We start from the raw sequence: 23,901 nt of genomic DNA on the forward strand, positions 1-23,901 counted from the left end.
AGACCAGTGGCTTTTAAAAGATTTTTTAGAAGTCTCCTTTCACCAGTTACCAAAGGGGAGTTTTTTTTTCTGTTAAACCCTGCTACAAACTGAGCAGCAGAGAAGATTGGAAATACATAGCAGGTCCCTCAGCAACTGGGCAGGCAGAGGGATTAACAAAAAAACAGCTCAATGGTTGTGGGTCAAAAAGCCTCTTTCACAACTCAAGGGATTAGTAGGAAAGGCTAAACAAGTTGGGGATTTGGTTGTTAGTAGAAAGGGAAGACTTAGAGAAGGCTAGTCAGTAGTCTTTCAAATTAAGAACAGATTGGATGGGGTAGATGCATGAGGAAAGCATGTCAATGGGTGGGAAATATCCAAAAGCCATAAATACAGGGTAGTTACAAATTAATTCAACAGAGAATTAAGGATACATTACTTTGCTCAGAATGGTTACAATGTGGAACACTGCCACAGAAAGTGGTTGATGCAAATAATATTGATACTTGTCCAATTTCCTTTTGAAAGCATGAGAGAACAGAGAATAGAAAGATATGCTGAATATATAACACAAATAGAATAGGGGGAGTTGTGAGCAGCATAAATAGCTTTGGTTTTGTTAAATATATTGGCATGAGGACAGATTTGATCCTAGTTAACCGGGCAGAAAGATTGAGAAGGTAGGATAGTTGGTGAACAGTGGCAGGCGTTTGGAAAGCCAAAACACAATCAGCATGGATTCGTGAAGGATAATTCATGTCTGAACATTTGCATGAGTTCTTCAAAACTGTAACTAGCAAAGTAGATAATGGGGTCCTGTAGATGTAGTATATCTGGACTTTCTGAAAGCATTTAATAGTTTGGCAAAGAAAAAGTAGCTGCACAAGCTAAGATCACATGCAGTTAGAAGTAATTGATTAGCTTGGATACAGAACTGGCTAACCAACAGAGAGCAGACAGTCAGGGTAAATGGATCTTTGCTTGGTTGGCAAGATGTAACTCGTGGAGTGCCACACGGTTTGGTGGACAGGCCTCAGATATTTACAATCTATATTAATGACTTGGATGCAAGGATAGAATGTAATGTAGCCAAGTTTGCAGGTGGCTCTAAAATAGGTGGGAAAATAAGTTGCAATGAAGAAATAAGATATTTACAAATAGAAATGGACAGTTGGGTCAATGAGGCAAAATTTGGTAGAAGGAGTTTAATATTGATAAATATGAGGTTATTCACTTTGATCAGAAGAATAAAAAGGTAATTATTATCTAAACAGAGGGAAACTACAAAATGTATAAGTGCAGAGGGATCTGAGTATCCTTATATACATCACAGAAACCTAGTACGCAGGTACAGTAGGTAATAAACAGCAAATACAATTTTGGTATTTGATGCTGAAGGAATGTAGTATACAGAGTACAGAAATATTGCTGCAATTGTCCATGTCACAAATGAGACTGCATCTGGAGTACTGCATTTGCTTTTGGTCCCCATAGTTACGGAGGCATGTGGTTATATTGGAGGTATTAGAATTTGATTTGATTGATTCCACAGATGAGGCAGTTGTCTTATGAAGACAGATTAAACAGATTAAGCCTGCACTGTCTACAGCTTAAAAGGAGAGATCTAACTGAGGTATATTAGACGCTAAAGACAATTGACAAAGTAGACATAGAGAAGATACTCCCTCATGTGGGACATTCTAGAACAAGAGGTCACAGTTTTATAATACAGGGTAGGAGATGTAAAACAAAGGTGATGAGGAATTACGTCTCTCTAAGGGTTGTGAATCTGTGGAATTCACTCCCCTACAGTGTGATGGATGCTGGGACATTGAGTAAATATAAGAAGGAGATACACTCCTATGAATCTTATGTCACAATAAGGTCATCTCTCATTCTCCTAAACTCCAGATGAGTGCAGGGATAACTTATGCATCATCTTCTCATAAGACAGTGCCTCTGTACGCAAAGTCAACCTGTGAATCTTCTCTGGACTGTCTTCAATGCCAGTATTTTTTCCTTAGATAAGGGAATCAAAAATGTTCATCGTATTCCAGCTGTGGTCCAACGAGTACCTTGTATTGTTTTAGCAAGGTATTCTTATTTTTATACTGCATGCCCTTCGAAATAAAGACCAACATTCCGTTTGCCTTCCTATCACCTGCTGAATTTTGTAGGCTAGCTCTTTGTGTTTAATGCATGAAGACCTCAATGCCATAGCTTTCTGCAGTCTTTCTCTTTAAGTAATATTCAGCTTGATTCCTCCTGACAAAAATGCAGTCTCACTTTTTCCCACATTATATTCCATCAGCTAATTTTTTGCCCACTCACTTAACCTGTAGACTCTGTGCCACCCTCACTATTTGCTTTCCCACCTATTTCTGGGTCATCTGCAAACTTGAATGATAGTACATTTGCTTCCCTTATCTATATTATCTCTACCCGTCATGATTTTAGAAACCTCTACAAGGTCACCCTAACATGTTACATGTCTTCTGTCAAATAACCATGTGTCATTGCATAATGGAGTGGTCACCTCAAAAATGTTGACGAATGAAGCAAGGAGAAAGGTTAATAAACAACGCTTGGTTTTGTCTCAATGAATAAAGGAATATGGTAATTATTTTAACTGAGCAGTTTGGGTAACAAATTGCAGGGTAGGAAGAGGGGGCAAAGTTACCGCCAGAACTGTACCCCAAATACCAATCGATACACTCAACAGGGGTGCACAAGGGGGAAAACATAATTATTTGTTACAAACCAAAATGAGAACATCAATAAAATGAAATAAAAGCCACTTACTGATATTAGGAGTCCGATGCTAGTAATTCTGATACCAAGGGCGTACGGTGAGTCACAACGGTATTGGTCTGCTAAATATTTTATGAAGTCAGCCAGATCTATTCTTTGTGCTTTGCTGGATTTTCGATATGCACGGATACTCTGGAGCAGGAAGTAAATCATGAATATCCGCAAATATTTGTGATGACAACAACAATAAGGAATAATATTATGAACAGAAAGAAGACAATACCATAAATAAGCCTGCGAAAGATTCTGAGTGTTTACAAGTAGATTTTAACTTCGCTACTCGAAGAGATAATAAAAGTATAATCAGGATAACTGATATTGGCAGAAACCAGCAACTTAAACACTGACACGTACCAGAAAGGTAACAACACCATGCAAATTCTGTCGGCAAATTGATGCCTTATCTCTCAGTGGCAAATGGTCTATTGCTCAAATTAACAAATCAACAATTCACAGGTTTCAAGCTACTATAAAAATAACATCCCCATGAAGCAAATATTTACCAATTTCTTCTGCTACCAATCTTAAATGTTTACACGGTTACTAAGCTCCAAGGAAGCATTGTTCTACTCAAATAAACACTTTCTTTGGCTCTAGAATGATATGAGTCTCACCCTAATCAGAAACACATTCTAAACATGCAACATACTATACCTGTAAAATATCCACTGTCTCAATTTCAAATATATCCTCATCCTTCAAAGACTCAGGCACTTTGAATAACCTGTGCACAAGGGGCTGTTTGCATAAAGGGCCGAGTTTCAGGTCTTCAAAGCTCTGCTTGTTTTTCAGTGCTCCCAAGCACTGGTTCAGCTCGTAAAGAGTACAGACAGTCCGGACAGTTTCAAAAGCCTGAGAAAATGTAATTAGACAGCATTAATTTTCTGCATTGCACAAGAAACTTGCCGTACATTAGGGCTGAAGAAAATTAAGGGGGCAACTTAAAGTAGGAAGTAATGTAACAGTTAAATGAAACCATGATTGATAAAATTTGTTAGTCCCATTCATTGTTTCTACGGGAGATGCAAGAGACACAAGACTGAAAGCAGAGAGGGTAGGGTGAGCAAAAATTCCATTCTGCTGGAGCTTCATCCCAATCCCTTTCCATCCACAAACAATTCCCACTCACTTCAATGAAAATGGTGACTTCTCGCTGTGTCCGACGAAGTTCTTGAATGGCAGAGAGTTGGTTGCCAGGTGACCAGATGCCAATGTCTTTCAGGTTTCGAACCCGAAAGTGTCTGCAAACTTCGTGCAACACCTATTGTAGACAAGAATAAAGGGGAACACAAATCAATTAGTTGCAAGAAGCTAGCTGATTGCTGGGACCTCGACATAGAAGAATCCCATGTTTTAAAACTTGCATTTCTACCTCATGGAAACATTATCAAGTGCAAAAAGACACCTTTGACATCGCTTTACTCCACAAACATCTCACAGCAGATCCCTTGTCTGAGCAGATTCCTTGAAGCCTGTATTTGTAATTGCCCGTGCAGTGATATATTAATAGCACATTAAAATCGCTTCACAAAATGGGAAAGTGAAACAGCACATATAGACATGAGAACACAAACCTTTGTTTCAGTGACCTGCTCTCCTTCAGCAGCTAAAGCACGAATAAACTCTTCGGCTTGTTGATTCACTTCTTCCACATTGATTCTCCTATTTTGGGAGGACAATAGAGGATCTGAGGCTAACATTTCGACTGCCTGCGTCACAGAACTATGTTCCTCTCTTACACATCGATGGTAGTTTTGGGTGAATCGGTCCTTCGATCGCATCTTCTTCAATTCCTCCTCTTTCAGCTTTTTCAGCATTTCTTTTGATATTTTTGTGTCTAATGCAGGGAAGTCTTCTGAAGACACTGCTGTCAGCGCAGGGGAAGCGGAACGTGATCCTGGATTTATTGAAGCATTGATCTTTTGATGAAGGGTGTAAGGTTCAGCTGGTTGCCCTGTTTTATTTTGTTCAGGTCCCAGACTGAAATCAGTTGCTGGCTGATTTACTTTCTTTGAAGTGTCTTCCTTCTGGCAACTTTTTGGTTCTGCACAGCCTCTGTTTTTTTCAAGATCATCCTCTGAAGAAGTTGATGACAACGCTGGTGAGGCTGTCTGACGTTCTGTGAAACCACACGTTGCTACTTGTGGTATTGGAAAACGGATCAACGGCAGAGAATAGAACCTGCTACTCATTGGTGTTACATTTTGTCCATATGTTGCACCAACAGCTGTGCACAGGGGCAAACAAATGAGAGAAAACAGCATGAGTTTGACATAGAGATAGCAAGAGCTGCTGATGCTGGAGTCAGAGATGACACAGTGTGGAGCTGGAGGAACACAGTAGGGCAGGCAGCATCACAGGAGCAGGGAAGCTGACATTTTGGGTCTGGGCCCTTCTTCAGAAAATCTGATGAAGTGTCCTGACCTAAAACTTTCCTGCTTCTCTGATTCTGCCTGGCCTGCTGTGTTCCTCCAGCTCCACACTGTGTTATTAGTTTGACAGATTTCCCTGCAATCCAGTAATATTCCCAATAATAGGTTCAAATTTTACCAAAAGCAATTGCTTAATATTATCTCAGCAAAGAAAAGCAAACCTACATTGTTGAATTGTATTAACTTTATTGTCACATGTACTCAAATGGGTACAGTGAAAAATTTATACTCGCCACTTACAGAGCCATCTTCAGCAGAAAGGTACTGGGTACAACCTCTTCAGTTACAAGCTATTTTATTTTAAGAAAGGATATTATTTCAAGGAAGCTTTTGGTGTGGGAGAAAGATAAAAACATTCTCCTAAAGGAGGTAAGTTAACTCAAAAGATGAAACAAGCAGGAGGCAGAGTAGGTGACAGACAAGAGTTACAGGGGAGTAGTTACTCCCAAGTGTGAAGAAAGCTGGGTAACTGTTAGAAGGGGGGAAAAGCAGTCAGTGCAGGGATCCCCTGTGGTCGTTCCCCTGAAAAACAAGTATACCATTTTAGATACTGTTGGGGGGGGGATGACTTACCAGGAGCATTCACGAGGGTGCAGGTCTCTGGCACAGAGTCTGTCCCTCTTGCACAGAAGGGAAGGGGGGATAGGAAGAGAGTGATAGTCATTGGGGACTCAATAGTTAGAGGGACTGATAGAATGTTTGCCGGGAACGAAAGAGACTCACGATTACAAAATGTGAGGCTGGATGAACACAGCAGGCCAAGCAGCATCTCAGGAGCACAAAAGCTGACGTTTCGGACCTAGACCCTTCATCTGATTGCCTCCCAGGTACCAGGGTCCGTGATGTCTCGTGTCTTTGGGGTCCTGAGGGGAGAGGGTGACCAGCCCCAAGTTGTGGTCCATGTAGGCACCAATGACATATGTAGAAAGAGGGATAGGGATGTCAGGCAGGATTTCAGGGAGCTAGGGTGGAAGCTGAGAGCTAGAACAAACAGAGTGGTTATCTCTGGTTTGTTACCCGTGCCATGTGATAGCGAGGCAAAGAACAGGGAGAGATTTCAGCTGAACACGTGGCTGCAGGGATGGTGCAGGAGGGAGGGCTTCAGGCACATGGACAATTGGGGCTCATGCTGGGGAAGGTGGGACCTCGACAAACAGGACGGTCTCCACTTGAACCAGAGGGGCACTAATATCCTGGGTGGGAAATTCGCTAGTGCCATTCGGGTGGATTTAAACGAGCTCAGAAGGGGGTGGGAAACTGAGGTGTAGTCCTAGTACACAGGATGATGAGCGTAGGGAGGACATGGTCAGGACCTCATGTCACAGGAGTGTGCTGGCAGACAACAAGCTGGATTGAAGTGTGTCTATCTTAATGCCAGGAGTATCCGGAATAATGTAGGTGAGCTTGCAGCTTGGATAGGTACCTGGGACTTCGATGTTGTGGCCATTTCGGAGGCATGGATAGAGCAGGGTCAGAAATGGATGTTGCAGGTTCCAGGGTTTAGATCTTTCATTAAGGTCTGGGAAGGTGGTAAAAGAGGGCGAGGTGTGGCTTTGTTGGTCAAGGACAGTATAACGGCGGCTGAAAGAACCTTTGATGAGGACTCGTCTACTGAGGTGGTATGGGCTGAGGTTGCCGAGGAAGGTTTATCGAATGAGTCAGTATGGGTGGAAGTTAGGAACAGCAAGGAAGCAGTCACCTCATTGAGGGTTTTCTACAGACCCCCAAATAGCAGTTGGGAGATCGAAGAACTCATTGGCCGGCAGATTGTTGAAAAGTGCAAACGTATCAGGGTTGTTGTTATGGGTAACTTCAACTTTCCCAACATAGATTGAAACCTCCTTAGTGCAGATGGTTTGGATGGAGCCGTTTTTGTCAGGTGTGTTCAGGAGGGTTTCCTGACTCAGTATGTGGACAGGCCGACAAGGGGGGAGGCCATTTTGGATTTGGTGCTCGGCGATGAGCCAGGACAGGTGTCAGATCTCGTGGTGGGAGAACACTTTGGCGACAGTGACCACAACAGCCTCACATTTACCATAGCCATGGAAAGGGAAAGGAGCAGTTACCAGGGGAAGATATTTAACTGGGGTGAAGGAAACTATGATGCTATCAGACAGGAGTTGGAAGTACAGATTGGGAACCATTGTTCCACAGAAAGGGCACAGCAGGAATGTGGAGGCGGTTTAAGGAGCAGTTGTTGCGAGTGATGTATAAATTTGTTCCTCTGAGACAGGTAAGAAGGGGTAAGATTAAGGATCCTTGGATGATGGGAACAGAGGTGCTTCTCATCAAAAAGAAAAAGGCAGCGTACGTAAGGTGGAGGAAGCAAGGGTCTAGCACAGCTTTAGAGGATTACAGGCTTGCTCGGAAGGAGCTCAAAAGTGGACTGAGGAGGGCCAGGAGGGGGCACGAAAAAGGCTTGGCAGGAAGGATGAGGGAGAGCCCGAAGGCATTTCACTCATACGTGAGGAATAAGAGAATGATCAGGGAGAAGGTAGGGCCGATCAGGGATAGCATAGGGAACTTGTGCGTGGAGTCTGAGCAGATAGAGGAAACCCTAAATGAGTTTTTTGCTTCGGTTTTCACTAAGGAAAGGGACCTTGTTGTGAATGAGAACTTTGAGGAGCAGGGAAACAGGCTTGAACAGATCAAGACTGAGGAAGTTGATTTGCTGGAAATTTTGGCAAACATTAAGATGGATAAGTCCCCAGTGCCAGACCAGATTTATCCTAGGCTGCTCCGGGAAGCAAGAAAGGAGGTTGCTAAGTCACTGGCGAAGATCTTTGCTTCCTCACTCTCCACGGGAGTCGTGCCGGAAGATTGGAGGGAGGCAAGTGTTGTTCCTCTTTTCAAGAAAGGGAATAGGAAATCCTTAGAAATTACAGACCAGTCAGTCTTACGTCTGTGGTCAGCAAGGTTTTGGAAAGAATTCTGAGGGATAGGATTTATGACTATTTGGAAAAGCATAGCGTGATTAAAGGGTGTCAGCATGGCTTTGTGAGGGGCAGGTCATGCCTTACAAATCTTATTGAGTTCTTTGAGGAAGTCACGAGGGTCGAGCAATGGATGTGGTGTACATGGACTTCAGCAAGGTATTTGATAAGGTTCCCCACAGCAGGCTCATTCATAAAGTCAGGCGGTATGGGATACAGGGTGATTTGGCTGTCTGGATTCAGAATTGGTTGGCTGACAGGAGGCAGAGAGTGGTTGTAGATGGTAAGTATTCTGCCTGGAGGTCAGTGCTGAGTGGTGTCCTGCAGGGCTCTGTTCTTGGGCTTCTGCTCTTTGTAGTTTTTATAAATGACTTGGATGAGGAGGTTGGGGGGGGGGGTAGTATGTTTGCTGATGACACAAAGGTTGGATGTGCCATTGATAGTATCGAGGGCTATTGCAGGCTTCAGCGAGACATTGACAGAATGCAGAGCTGGGCTGAGAAATGGCAGATGGAGTTCAACCTGGATAAATGCGAAGTGATGCATTTTGGAAGGTCGAACATAAATGCTGAACATAGGATTAAAGGCAGGATTGACGGCAGTGTGGAGGAACAGCGGGATCTTGGTGTTCAAGTGCATAGCTCCCTCAAAGTTGCCACCCAGGTGGATAAGGTTGTTAAGAAAGCATATGGTGTTTGGCTTTCATTAACATTCGAGTTTAAGAGCTGCGAGGTTATGCTGCAGCTCTACAAAACCCTGGTGAGACCACACTTGGAATATTGTGTCCAGTTCTGGTCGTCCTATTATAAGAAAGATGTGGAGGCTTTGGAGAGGGTGCAAAGGAGGTTTACCAGGATGCTGCCTGGACTGGAGGGAAGGTCTTATGAGAAGAGGTTGACTGAGCTCAGACTTTTCTCTCTGGAGAGAAGGAGGAAGAGAGGTGACCTGATTGAGGCTACAAGGTAATGAGAGGCATGGATAGAGTTGATAGCCAGGGACTTTTCCCCAGGGCAGGACTGACTGCCAGGAGCGGTCATAGTTTTAAGGTGTTAGGAGGAAGGTATAGAGGAGACATCAGAGGGAGGTTCTTCACCCAGAGAGTTGTGAGCGCATGGAATAGTTTACCAGTGGTAGTCGTGGAAGCAGAGTCAATAGTGACATTTAAGTGACTGCTGGACGTGCACATGGACAGCAGCGAATTGAGGGGAATGTAGGTTAGGTTATTTTATTTTTGGATTAGGATTATCCCACGGCTCAACATCGTGGGCCGAAGAGCCTGCACTGTGCTGTACTTTTCTATGTTCTAAGCCATTATACAGACTGCTGTCCCCTTTCAACTGTATTTATTGGCGATGTAAGAGTTTGGCAGCATATTGTACATTAAGTATACTGGTCTACACTAATGGATAGTATCACAGTTCTACAATCTAAGAGCATAGAAGAGTTAACAAAATTCCACCCTGACGGCCCAAACTCTGCACAGTGAGCTCCCTCAAATAGCAATGCGATACCACCCAGCCCATGGAAAAGTAAACACTGGGATAGGACACACAGGACAATGCTTTTTAGCTTCAAAATAGCAATGTATTGGACTTTTGTGTTCAAGTCCTGAAGTGCATCTTAAACCCAGAATCTTGTGATTCAGATGTGAGCCATGATTGATACAGTTAACCCAAGATAAGAAAGTAAATTATAGAGGAAAGCAAATTGATTCTGGTTGTTTAACACAGTGCACTCAGGGAGTTGGTGTTGCTTTGCAAATGTGCACTTTTTACTGGTATTGTGCAGTCTGCAGTTATGGATAGTGGTGGTACATGCTCCAGTTTCACTTTGTCACATGGGCTGACCCAGAATCTTTCCTGCCCTTACAAAGACACTTACATTGGAAGGATTTCCAGATTGAGGCCCAACCATGTTCTGAACATGCCTTCCTTTGTGATCAGCTCTTGGGACGGAAATCAAACCCAGAGCTTTTGGTTCAGAAGCAGGAATGCTACCCTCTGTGCCACAAGAGCTCTAATGATCTGGGAGTGCAAATGCACAAATTGCTTTAAAAAAGTAGCAACACAGGTAAGTAAAGCCAAAAAAAAATTAACAAAGCATCTAATGAAGGGAGCTGAAATAAAAACAGGAACATGCTAAAGAAATTCAGCAGATTTGGCAGCATCTGGAAAGAGAAACAGAATTAATGTTTTGAGTCTGATATGATTCTGCTTCAGAAGCGGAGCTTGAGGTTTGAAGAAGGGTTTCATTGGATTCAAAAGGTTCTCTCTGTTTCTCTTTCTCCACAGACGCCGCCCAATCTGCTGCGTTTTTCCAGTATTTTCCTTTTACTTCCAGTTTCCAGCAGTGTTTTGCTTTTGTTCATGTGGAGCAGGGTGTTGGGGCTTCACTTCTGTATGGGTGGAATTGAAAAGCAGAGAATTTATTGTGGCTCACATGTAGAATAAGCTGTACAATTCTGGGGCTTGCTTTTTAAGCCTCGTTTGTGAAAGGTGGGTGCCAAAGGAATCATTGTCAGTCACTGTGCCAGTCCTGGGTCCAGACCATTTTTGCATATCAAGGTGTGGGGTCTTGTATGTTTATTAAGGTCACTAGTAGCCAGCAATGCCAGCTAAAGGGGCCAACTGGGATATCCTGTTGGTGTGGGGCTGAGGGAGAAACTCAATGCTCAGACAGGTTTAGCCCCACACCCCACCTTTTGGAAAAACCACCTGGTGGGGATGCTCTTCCTTGGGCGCTGACCTAGCTGCGAAAGCTATTCATTTGTTTAGAAGTTTGGATTGAGAACATCTTCATTTTGAAATGCTGCCACCCCTTCCTTACTATTGCAGCATGCTGCATGGCTTCTGATTGGCCCCTGAGCTTGACAGTCCCCTTTGGCCTCCATAACTGGACACTAAGCATAAGCAATTGCACACTAAGGGGCTGCACCTGAAAAACACATGATGAGGGGCTACTTCCCCTCACTATGTGGGCTTCTGCTCCAGATTTCTGTGTTCAGTTCGGAGATTTAGGAACTTGCAGGGAAGTCCTGCACTTGGTCGCTGCGGAAAGATAAAGGGTATAAAAGCACAACAATTGACTCAAATAATCCCAATAATGAGAAGTGACATTAACTGACTGGGGCTTTTTTCTCTAGAAAAGAAAAGATGGAGGAATGGCCTGGTAGAGATTCTGACTCAGAGGTAGGGACTTTCTGCAACATGTGACATCCTCAAATCTGAAGCAAATAAGTCACTTGTAAACCTAGCATGGAACTCAGCAGAAAGCATCCTGAACAGAGAGTCGTGAGAATGTGGAACTTGCTACCACAGCGGGTGGTTGAAATGAAATAACACAGACGTGTTTAAGGAATAAGCAGATTAAATCCTGAGGTGACTAAGGAAGAAGAAAGGGGTTAGATAAAGGGTGGATGGAGATTGGAGTGGACATAGTAACGGGATGCTTGAAACAAAAAAAATCAGTGTTTGGTTAATTCAAAACTGTTTTATGGAACAGAAATGTGGCTTCAACTCCTTTGTAAAAGTAGCACATTATTTCCTTTATTCATACGGGGAAATTTCAATCTGGATTAGTGATTTAAAAAGAGAGTACCTTGTGGCAGCGGAGCAAATGGAAAGATGCTTTGACTCGCGATGTTGCTGTTTGTGATTTCCAAACTTGGCAAGGGAGCTGAAGCTGCCTTTGACCCTTGGGCTACGTGCTGATCTGTTTTTGCTGCTCCAACATGCTGAGTGGGCTTTAGTTTGAACACCATGTTTTTTCCAGATGAGGGGACTATATCCACCAAATCAGTCATGGATTGGATTAGCTCGTTAATGGAGCCAAACCCATAAGATTTTGTTCTGAGGTTGCGTCGATATTTCTTGCTGTACATTTCGCACAGTTTCCTTTCAGGAATGCCATTTGGTTCACTTTGCAAGAGCTCCAATATCTCACCACGAAGTTTCTCCATCAAATTAACTAGAGAAATTCAATAATGGACAATTTTAAATTAAAGGTAGTATAAAAGAATACACATAATTTAACAGAGAAATTCAAAAGAGCCTTTTGCACTCATCTCGAGGATTCCCTAATGGCTCATTCAATAGCATCAGAGCAAACTGGCAACATTCAGAAACAAGATGATCACCAGCAAACTGCCTCACAATAAAAACAGGAGTTATTAGACATCAATGTCTTGAAAGTTTAGCAATAGCAGAACTACTTGCTTTGATCACAAACTACTCACATGGGTAGGATTCACGCAAACGGAACAGAAGCTATTTTGAACATCCATATTGTTTCATACTGATAAGCAAACATTTGCTGCACTTCGTAGCAACATTTATTATGGGAAATCCCATGAATGAATTTTAAAAATCTGTATGCAAATAGGTCTGTTATGTTTGTCAAAGCATCAATTAAATCACTCAATATTTATTTTCTCCACAAATCCATTAATCTAAATTTTCACGTCCAAAATAAGATTTATAACCAAGGTTAAAATTCAAGAAAATACACATTGTAGCTCAATATCAATAAACAAAACTATTGATTTCCTTCTGCCTAACTTGAACATCTAATTTGCCATTACTTATACTAGCTGCATCAAACACACTTGTCGTAGCAAGTTTCACAATCCCGTCACTCTTTGGTAAAGAAATTTCTACTGAATTTCCTACTAGACTTCTTGATGACTGCCGCTTCTAGTTGGCTCTGATTATGCTCTTCCCCACAAGATGAAACATTGTTTCGGCATTTGTTCAAACAAAACCTTTCATAGCATTAAGTAAGTTTCCACTTGGCTTTCTTTTACTAAGACACAAAAAGAGAACCATTCTGTTGTTCCTTTCCTGATACATGTGCATATGCTTGCAAGTTTTATTTCAAATAAATAGTTTGTTCTAGATATTTTTAATCAGTCTATTCAGAAATGCTATTACACACCTCTGAAATAAATGGGACTTGAACTCCGGTCACCTAGTTCAGAGGTAGGGATACTACCAATGTGGCACAAGGAACTACGCGTGTTCTATTATAAACTACATACACATAGCCCCTTTGTAAATAGGATGGATACACGTCAGTCAATATTGGATGGAAGTCAGAGACTTGTTTGGGACTCTGGGGTTCTTATGCTCTCTTGCTCTCACCTTTCTCATATCCCCAACTATGCCCCATTATCACACGCAGAAACTTACACTAACCCATACTAGCTACCCAACATTAATGGCCCTTTATTGCCTCCAAGCCAACTTTGTTCAAACTCTCAAAACCACTACCACGACATTTTCAGCCTCCATTCCAACTCGTCCAGTACCCACAATGGGTAGATTTCGGGATCTACCCTGCAATGGATCTAAATAGCAATCTCAGAGCTCAATATATTAAAGATGTCCCATTCATAAAATCTCATTCAAAGCATAGCAGCACAGGTCTATTACATATCAAACTGTGGAAACAGCATACTATTGATGTGGCTAGGTGATCCTACAACCAACAGATCAGATTGAAACTCTGCAGTTCTGCCACAGCCAATCACAGGCAATTAAAAAAAAACAAGAAGAGTGGCTATCAAATATCTTCATCTTAGTGAGGAGGTGCCCGGCACATCAGTGCAAAAGACAAGACTGAAGCATTTCCATCCACCTTCCAATTCCACTGTGGCCTCTTCCTAAGGTCCTCAGCATCATAGACACCAGGCTTTAGTTAACACAATTAATTCCATAAAACATAAGTCAAGTATTGGCTCATGGTACAGTAATACTGCAACAATACAGGGCCTGACAACATTCAGGCAGTAGCACTGACGATTCGTGCTCCAGAGCTAGCCATGGCTCCTGCCAAGCTATTCCAGTACAGCTACCTAGTAACGCAGGAAATTACCCAGTTCACAAAAATCAGGGCAAATCTACCCTCATCAATTACCACCCCATCAGATCACTCTTAATTATCTGTGAAGTGGTGGGTGGGGTGAGCGACTTGCTACAAATAAATACTTGCTCAGCTGTAACCTGTTCACTTGCCCCCACACCTCCTCCCTCACTCCCATCCCAGGCCCCAAGATGACATTCCACATTAAGCAGAGGTTCACCTGCACATCTGCCAATGTGGTATACTGCATCCACTGTACCCGGTGTGGCTTCCTCTACATTGGGGAAACCAAGCGGAGGCTTGGGGACCGCTTTGCAGAACACCTCGGCTCAGTTCGCAACAAACAACTGCACCTCCCAGTCGCAAACCATTTCCACTCCCCCTCCCATTCTCTTGATGACATGTCCATCATGGGCCTCCTGCACTGCCACAATGATGCCACCCGAAGGTTGCAGGAACAGCAACTCATATTCCGCCTGGGAACCCTGCAGCCATATGGTATCAATGTGGACTTCACCAGTTTCAAAATCTCCCCTTCCCCCACTGCATCCCTAAACCAGCCCAGTTCGTCCCCTCCCCCCACTGCACCACACAACCAGCCCAGCTCTTCCCCTCCACCCACTGCATCCCAAAACCAGTCCAACCTGTCTCTGCCTCCCTAACCTGTTCTTCCTCTCACCCATCCCTTCCTCCCACCCCAAGCCACACCCCCATCTCCTACCTACTAACCTCATCCCACCTCCTTGACCTGCCCGTCTTCCCTGGACTGACCTATCCCCTCCCTACCTCCCCACCTATACTCACTCCACCTATCTTCTTTTCTCTCCATCTTCGGTCCGCCTCCCCCTCTCTCCCTATTTATTCCAGAACCCTCACCCCATCCCCCTCTCTGACGAAGGGTCTAGGCCCGAAACGTCAGCTTTTGTGCTCCTAAAATGCTGCTTGGCCTGCTGTGTTCATCCAGCCTCACATTTTGTTGTCTTGGATTCTCCAGCATCTGCAGTTCCCATTATCTCTGGACTATAACCTAGTGTTGTGTGGCTTCTGACTTTGCAGCAATAATACCACATCTCTTCATTTAAACAAGCAATTGGTTAAGGGCCTGATAAACACAAAAGATTTAGATGCAGGTTTGCGCGTGATTACTGGGCCACACCCTTCACATGCCTTTTTGATCACTAATGTGCAGTCATGTGACTGTGATTAGCTCTTACATTGCATACATTGCATGCAATAAATACCACGCTTAAGTCAAGGTCCAATCCGTTCTCTCAGATAGACATGATCTCATTTGTCCCATTGTTACGAGTGGAGCTTGTTCTGTACAAATTGGCTGCCATATTCCGTACATTGCCAAAGTTTCAAAGTACTTCAGCAACAAAAACAAAGTTGCTGGAAAAGCTCAGCAGGTCTGGCAGCATCTTTGGAGGAGAAAACAGAGTTAACGTTTAAGGTTCTGAGGAAGGGTCACCTGACCCGAAACATTAACTGTTTTCTCCTCCGCAGATGCTGCCAGACCTGCTGAGCTTTTCCAGCAACTTTGTTTTTGTTCCTGATTTACAGTATCCACAGTTGTTTCGAATTTTTTTTTTCAAAATCCTTCATTGGCTCTGAAGCACTTTCAATGTACAATCCAGTGTTATTTCCACAGTTTTTTTTCTCTTTAAGGAAAATGAGTCACAGGATACTGGTACAGTAAACCAGTATTTATGATCCATATCCAGTTGTCCTAAAGAAGATGGTGGTGACTGACTTTCCAAAAAGACAATAACTGTTTGGATTATAGTTTCTGGTGGCATATTTGGTAAATTGGAGTTTACTAGGTCATTTCAGGGGGTATGGTTGTGACATAGGTCAGACCAAGTAAGTATGAAAGATTGAGAAGCTTCTTTTGCTAAAGTACAGGTTTTTTTGGCAACATTTCAATAGGTTCATGGTTGCCATAGCAAACTATCTCTTTTATTGCAGATTAATTCAAATTTTCCCATTGCCAAATGGTGGCATTTGAATTTATTAGCCCAGGCTTCTGAGTGTTAACTTATACTATACTACAGTCACTCTGCTAACGAATCTGAAAAACAAACTTAAATGTTGCAGAACAGGAAAAGAGAGTGGATTTGCTGATGAGCAAAGTCCTAGGGAGATGGGGCAAGCACAAAAGGGATTACAGAAGAAGTGGCACCTGGTGTTCTGAAATTGGAAGTTTGGGTCTCATTCACCTGTGTCTCTTTCCTCTGATAAGGCAGCTAGACCTTTTTCACAACATCTGCAAATTGGAGCCAAACCTTTTCTCCTGTCCCCTCTACTACCAAGGACTCAATCTTCAGACTTTCCCTCACACAATCCTGAATGCTTTTCCAAGTGCTGATAAAGCATTAGGTAATGACACGCCTCTCTAATTCCCCCAGATTCTCCATCACATCAGATTCTAGGATCTACCACAGCTTGTTGGGCCCATCAGACTTTCTGAATATTCTCCTTGAATTTCAAACAAAGTACGGCAAAACTATAAAATTTTACACCAACATAGTTGCCACTTCTTATAGAACTCAAGACTGCGCTGAATAAATAACATTTGTTTCAAGGATCAATGAGGAAACAACTGTGAACCTGTTGCTATTTTCCATCAAAAATTAACTTCAAAAAGTTCAGAGAAACTTCCTTTGACACAGAACAGAAAAATCTGTCCTAAAGTGCTGGCACATTGGCTCACAAAAAAAATGATTTGCCACATGATGGATAATTTAAGTGGGGAGATTGGGCATTCCAACAGGAAAGGATGAAAAAGAAAGTTATGAAGTCATTCCTGAGCCTGGTCTCTTTCAACAGCTGATTCAACAGGGTGTCTTGACTGACCTCTAGAGAACAAACGCATCTGTCCCCACTCTATGCATGGATCTAATAAATAGATTTATGTTCTACAGCTACAGAAACATTTTTCTCACATCAATTTTTAGACATATAGTCATTTCAATCAGTGACAAATTATATATTTATTAACGTAATCTTGAGCCTCCAATCCAATTGATATGTTTATTAGTGTCAAAGAGAGAAAGTAAACATTAGAATGAGCAGAAAGATCTAACTAGAATGATCTGGAAGAAGACAGTTGTTTACCAAAATTGGCAAGAGAACAGTGTTCACTGAAATCACTAAGACGACAGTGCCTATTAAAATCATCAAGAGTACAGCATTAACAATAGTATTTTGACTTACCATGCAACTGGAGCTCAGGCTCAGTCAGCAAAACATATTGGACTCAGCAAGCCCAAGGTTGATAATGCAGGCACCACAAGAACTTGCTCACAATGTTTTCTCCCTTTCAAAATACAGTCTTCTCTTCCCTTATGTTGTAATGCTACAAACCTCTTACCCAATGGAAAACATTATAGTGTGATGATGAAATGAAACTGAAACTGACAGACATCAGAAATAGGAAAGAACTTCAGGAAAAAAAACCTGAAATGAAGATATTAAACTGAAACACAATACAATTCTGAAAACACTTCTGAAACAATTTACATTCTAACTCTAGGTTTAATTGCATTCAGTGGACAGACACCGCTATGATTTTTGTCAAGATATACAGTTAAGTAGCTTATTCATGTTGCAGATTATCACAATTGTAAACAAAAGTTGTTTGACAAAATGGTAATGATCCACTGTCTTAAATAAACTGATTCCAGGCAGCAGTTAAAAGTCCACCACATCACACATTGGTTACAGACAACAGATTTCCTTTCCTGAAGAACTGAAGTGAATCAGATTGTCACAAAACAACAATCCACGACATTCAGTACCACTGCAACTAGCCTTTTATTCCACTATCATTCAATTACTTGAATTTAAAATCCCACTGATCAAGTTTAAACTAATTTCTCCATGTCATTAGTGCATGGCTCTGAATAACTTCATTACTGCTACTGTTCTGCGACTGTCCTCTCAGCTAATTTTGTTACATAAACCTTTTTGCACCCTAAACCCTAGCTGATCCAAAACCGCAGCCCGTCTCCCATCTGGAACTAAATCCCATTCAATTATCGTGGTACAGGCTCTGACTTAATCAAGCTGCCAGTGCAGAAATGCCTCAACTTTAAAATTCTAATCCTGATATCAAAATCCCTCCATGGTTTTGTCCCTCGCTTTCTTTGCAATCTCAATCCACCCTAAAACATCAAGTAATCAAGCCTTTGGTGGTTGAGATTCTAGGCTCTGGAATTCCATTGTAATTAAGCTAATTTCTCATTAGCAGACAGCTCTGAATTATTGCCACCATTCTGCAACTGTTCTCTCAGCTTATTTCAATACACGATTTAATAACTGTGTCAGTGGTTAAATAGGTTTGTACTAAAGGGGTCTTGTGGCTGTGGTACTGTCCCCACCTCTGTACCAGTGGGTCCAGGTTAGGTTCCACCTATCCCATTATTTTGGCAATGAGCATATACTAATGGAGGGTGCAAAAGGTTGGGTCAAACAAAAACAGCTAAGTGGGCCCATTCCCATTAGTAAAGCCCTATAGGTCCTGGGTGAATTGCTGCTAGCCAGACAGATATCAAGTTCAGCACAACATTGAATTCAGAGCAAAGTAGATATCTTTCCCAATATTAAAACACTGATTCAATTTGAAACAACGACTGTAGATACTGAAATCAGAAAAACAGAAATAATAGCTGGACATATCCAGCAGCTCTGGCAGCATCTATTTCAATGAAAGTAACCCTATTTCAAAACTGTTGATTTTGGTTCTTCTGTACCGGAACAATAAATCTGAAGACTTCCCACTTTATTTTCACTTTCAATTTCCCTTTAAACCTAAGCACACGTTTCACAATGTGCATTCCTCAAAATCACATGACATTACTTCCAAGACAGGAATCTGTTGATGATGCTGCTACTTTATAGATTCAGAACTGAATAGCTAGCAATCATAGTTAGCTGTTACTGCTGGGTTCAGGTTAGCCATTACTTTAATTAGCAACACACTCTTAAAATGTAAAGACATGCCAAATCATACCTTTGGTCTCTCAGAATTTTAGAGAAACAATTCTCAACATCACATTTTTCGACATTCTTTCAACCTCAGCTCTGTAACCAAAATTTTGATCCTCTGTTCTATATTTAAAGCTTTTGAGAAGATTTATATGAGAGATAATGGGAACTGCAGATGCTGGAGAATCCAAGATAAGATTTATATCTCAGGTTGTGGATGAGGTTGTAGACTTGCTCGCCGAGCCAGCATGTTTTATTGCAGACATTTCCTCATCCTGCTCGGTAACATTGTCAGTTCACCTCCCGTATTCTGTCCCATTTGTGTTATTTACATGCCTCGGTTTGCTGGGGTGGTTGGCATCACTTCTGGTTCTGTTTCTCAGTGGTTTGTGTATCGGGTCCAGTTCAGTGTATTTGCTGATGGAGTTCCAGTTGGAATGCCAGGCCTCCAGGAATTCCCTGGCATGTCCCTGTTTGGCTCGTGCTGTTACGGATGTGTTGTCCCAGTCAAATTCATGACCTTCCTTGTCCGTGTGTATTGAGACCAGTGAGAATTGGTTGTGTTTCTTGGTGGCGAGTTTGTGTTCGTGTGTCCTTATTGTCAGTTTTCTTCCAGCTTGGCCCATGTAACATTTCTCACAGGCCTTGCATGGTATTTTGTATAATATCTTAGTTATGTACATCCTCACTGGAATTAAATTCATAAAAGAAGAAGAGAACAATAACTGACTACCCTTCCTAGACAGAACAGTAGAATGTAAGAACAAGGAACTCCAGGCTAGTCTATATAGAAAGACCACACACACGGACCTGATACTTCATTACACCAGCAACCACCCCAACGCCCAAGCACCTGAGCTGCATCAGGACATTACTGAAACAAGCCACAACACACTGCAGCAACCCGGAATTACGCAAAACAGAACGGGAGCATGGATACAGAGTTTTCATAAGGAATGGATACCCACAAAACACAATCCGCTTTTACCTCCGCGACAGACCACGGCAGGAAGACACAGATACTGTATGGCAGGGGCATATCAGAGATGACCACAAGGCATCAGGGTAGCCCACAAACCAACAACCACCCTGTGACAGCTACTGGCAAACATAAAGGACCCCATTCTCACAACCGATAAAACTCACATATTATACAAAATACCATGCAAGGCCTGTGAGAAACGTTACATGGGCCAATCTGGAAGAAAACTGACAATAAGGACACAGGAACACCAACTCGCCACCAAGAAACACAACCAATTCTCACTGGTCTCAATGCACGCAGATAAAGAAGGACATGAATTTGACTGGGACAACACATCCGTAACAGCACGAGCCAAACAGGGACATGCCAGGGAATTCCTGGAGGCCTGGCATTCCAACTGGAACTCCATCAGCAAACACACTGAACTGGACCCCATATACAAACTACTGAGAAACAGAACGGGAAGTAATGTCAACCACCCCAGCAAACCGAGGCATGTAAATAACAAGTGGGACTGAACACCAACATTTCACCGGAGACGCACTGACCATGCCACCTCGCACGGTGATGAAACATCTGGGAACAAACACATTGGCTTGGTGAGCAAGTCCATAACCTCTCTTCTATATTTCCCTATGTAGTTCAGAGGTAAGTTTTGTTTTATAAAGACCCCTCCTCTGAGTGATGTTTATCAAGTTTAAAATACAAGTTAATATTCTTATTTATTATAAAGGCTGTGTTATGAGAAAGTTTATACTTAATATTGAAACTGAAGTTGCTGGCAAAGCTCAGCAGGTCTGGCAGCTTCTGTGATGAGAAATCAGAGTTTACATTTCAGATCCAGTGACCCTTCCTCACTGGACATTAACTCTGATTTTTTCTTCACAGAAGCTGCCAGACCTGCTGAGCTTTTCCAGCAATTTCTGCTTTTGTTTCTGATTTACAACATGCTGAATTCTTTCCGTTCTGTTTTAAATTTAACATTGCTTGGAGGACTTTTGAAGGATTGTGAAAAATTCAAGTTTTGGAGAGATTCCTGGAGTGGTTTATTTTAGAGGTCTTCGAGAGGTCACAGTGCGCATTGGACATTTTTGTTAAAACAAGGTTTCCTGCAAATCACATGAGTGGTTCCATGACTGTTTGCTTTGATGCAGACCCTGCAGGGGGCAGTACTGAACAGTGACTGGCTGGAAGATGTTCTTGTTTGGTGGAGGACTGCCTGCTAATGACAAGTTGCCTAACAGATACCTTCTGTTTCTGAAAAGAAAACCTTGTTGAGTTCAAGGCTAAATCTTTTTGTTCTTTTGAAGGGGATTTAAAGAACAGTGCAAGATTGTATACGCCAAGCAGGCAATGTCTACAAGATACCAGAGTACGGTATGTGATTATAGACCTCATCACTCATCAGAACTCAGGAGCAACAGAATTTTAATTATTTTACACTGATTCTCAGGAGTTATGGGTTATTCCTTTAACAATAATTCATTGACCAGTTTTTTAAGAAAGCCATTTGTTCTCGAGAAATCTATGTCTTTCCCTTTCCTTTCCTGGACAGAGAGAGAGAGAGAGAGAGAGAGAGCATGGAGCTGGATGAACACAGCAGGCCAGGCAGCAGAGGTGCAGGAAAGCTGACATTTCGGGCCTAGACCCTTCTTCAGAAAATTTTCCCGAGACGTCAGTTTTCCTGCTCCTCTGATGCTGCCTGGCCTGATGTACTCTTCCAGCTCCACACTGTGTTATTTCTGACTCCAGCATCTGCAGTTCTTGCTGTCCCTGAGAGACAGAGTGTGATTGTCTGTGCTTGTGTGTGTGAACCTGTGTTTGTTTGCATTAGAGGGATAAGCATTTACACTTCTATATTCCATTATATGTTCACCAATTATTACGGCATTCTTTAATGTTTTGTTTTGATTAGAGACCTCACCACTCAGGAGCAACAGAATTTGAACTATTTTACACTGATTTTCAAGAGTTATGGGTTATTCCTTTGAGAATAATTCATTGGCCAATTTTTTTTCAGAAAGCCAATCGTTCTGGAGAAATCTATGTACATTAAGAAACTCAAATGATAGATCTTGTTGTCTCAAACCTAATGTAGTTAAGTATTTAATTGGTCATCATATTAACTGAGAACAGTACCTTTATTTTGTTATGACTGGTGGAGTAGCAGGACTAAAGTGACAAAACACTTCTACAGTGATAATGGGAACTGCAGATGCTGGAGAATCCAAGATAATAAAATGTGAGGCTGGATGAACACAGCAGGCCAAGCAGCATCTCAGGAGCACAAAAGCTGACGTTTCGGGCCTCTCTGATGAAGGGCCTAGGCCCGAAACGTCAGCTTTTGTGCTCCTGAGATGCTGCTTGGCCTGCTGTGTTCATCCAGCCTCACATTTTATTATCTTAAACACTTCTACAGTCTCAGTTTCAGCGACATGAATAAAATTACACCTTGTCTTCACATATAACAGTTCCAAAATCACATGAAGCACTTTTGGTGTTTTAGAGCAACCACGTTCTTGCCACGTGAACATGTTGTAGAATCATTCTCCGCACAGCAGAGAAAAACAAGAGCAGAGGCAATGGTCTATTGCTTTATCGCTGACTATTATTCCAGAAACTCAGCTAATATTCTGGGGTCCTGGGTTTGATCGCCCTACCGCAGATGTTGGATTTACAATTAAATAAGAAAGAATCTGGACTTAAGAATCCACTGATGACCATGAAACCATTGTCGACTGTTGGAAAAACACGTATGATTCACTAACATTCTTCAGGGAAGGAAATCTGCAATCCACACTTGCTCTGGCCTGCATGTAACTCCAGACCCACAGCAATGTGGTTGACTCTCAACTGCGATAACAAGGTGTGGAGCTGGATGAACACAGCAGGTCAAGCAGCATGCTCCTCCGATGCTGCTTGGCCTGCTGTGTTCATCCTGCTCCACATTTTGCTATCCGGATTCTCCAGCATTTGCAGTTCCCGTTATCTCGAATCTCAACTGCTCTCTGAAATGGCCTAGAAAACCACTCAGTTCAAGGGCAGGTCAGGATAGGCAATAAGTGCTAGCCAGCCAGGGACATACACGTCCCATGAGTGAATTTAAAAAATTACAATATCATTTTGACTTTTGACTGAGTAAATAAGTAGAATATGTTGGCGATGGCTAAACAGGCAAGGACAGGGAAATGATACTAAATGTTTAGTTCTTTCAAACTGCGTACACAGACACAATGGGCTGAATGGCTTTGTTTTGTGTTCTTACTAAAACAGCACAACTGGGACCAGCAATAATAGTGTCACTGGGGAGCTGGGGATGGAATGCTGGGAGAAGGAATAAGACACAAATCTTCATCCCCATGACAGTGTAAAAATGTCTGACAATGTTTTCCAAGACATCTGTTTGTTTGAACAATGCAGTATTTCATTCTGCTGGTGAATAAAAATGTTTGGTTTTATTTTCAGCTTTGTGTAGAAATCAGCAGAAAGCCAAGAACAATAGAAACGATATAGCACAAAAGGAGAATATTTGGTCCATCTTGTCTATGCTATCCCAAAGACACTCACATGCCCTTTCTGTTCACATCTTCCTGCACACGGCCCTTTTGCCCTGCAGCTTTCAGCACTTAAGGTGCAGGTCCAGGGAATTTTTGAAGGAGTTTAGAATCTCTGTCTCCACCACCATCCCAGGCTCCCTCCAACCTCTGTGTAAAATAAATATTTTCTCCAAGGCCCCTCTAATCTGTTTGCCACTGAGCTTTAATCTATGACCCTAGTTTTTGGATGCTCTCCAAAAGAACAGTTTCCTCCTGTTTCCTCTGTCTCTACCCATCACAATTTTAAACACCTCAATAGTGTCACCCTTCAGCCCTCTCTGTTCCAAGGAAAACAACCCCAACCTCTCCAATCTCTC

General features: G+C 42.3%; 1 protein-coding gene across 1 annotated transcript in view; it reads right to left on the bottom strand.

Moving 5' to 3' along the window:
- wu:fj29h11 (uncharacterized) overlaps window positions 1-23,901 on the bottom strand; it is a 140,884-nt gene that overhangs the window by 93,765 nt on the left and 23,218 nt on the right. Inside the window, exons 4-8 of the mRNA XM_059653587.1 lie at window positions 11,753-12,121; window positions 4,365-5,017; window positions 3,920-4,051; window positions 3,445-3,642; window positions 2,782-2,922 (exon numbers count right to left, since the gene is read on the bottom strand). Of these exons, the coding sequence (XP_059509570.1) occupies window positions 2,782-2,922; window positions 3,445-3,642; window positions 3,920-4,051; window positions 4,365-5,017; window positions 11,753-12,121 (1,493 nt within the window). The remainder of the gene's footprint in view (window positions 1-2,781; window positions 2,923-3,444; window positions 3,643-3,919; window positions 4,052-4,364; window positions 5,018-11,752; window positions 12,122-23,901) is intronic.

This window comes from Stegostoma tigrinum, chromosome 22, assembly GCF_030684315.1.
Source record: "Stegostoma tigrinum isolate sSteTig4 chromosome 22, sSteTig4.hap1, whole genome shotgun sequence".
NCBI lineage: Eukaryota > Metazoa > Chordata > Chondrichthyes > Orectolobiformes > Stegostomatidae > Stegostoma > Stegostoma tigrinum.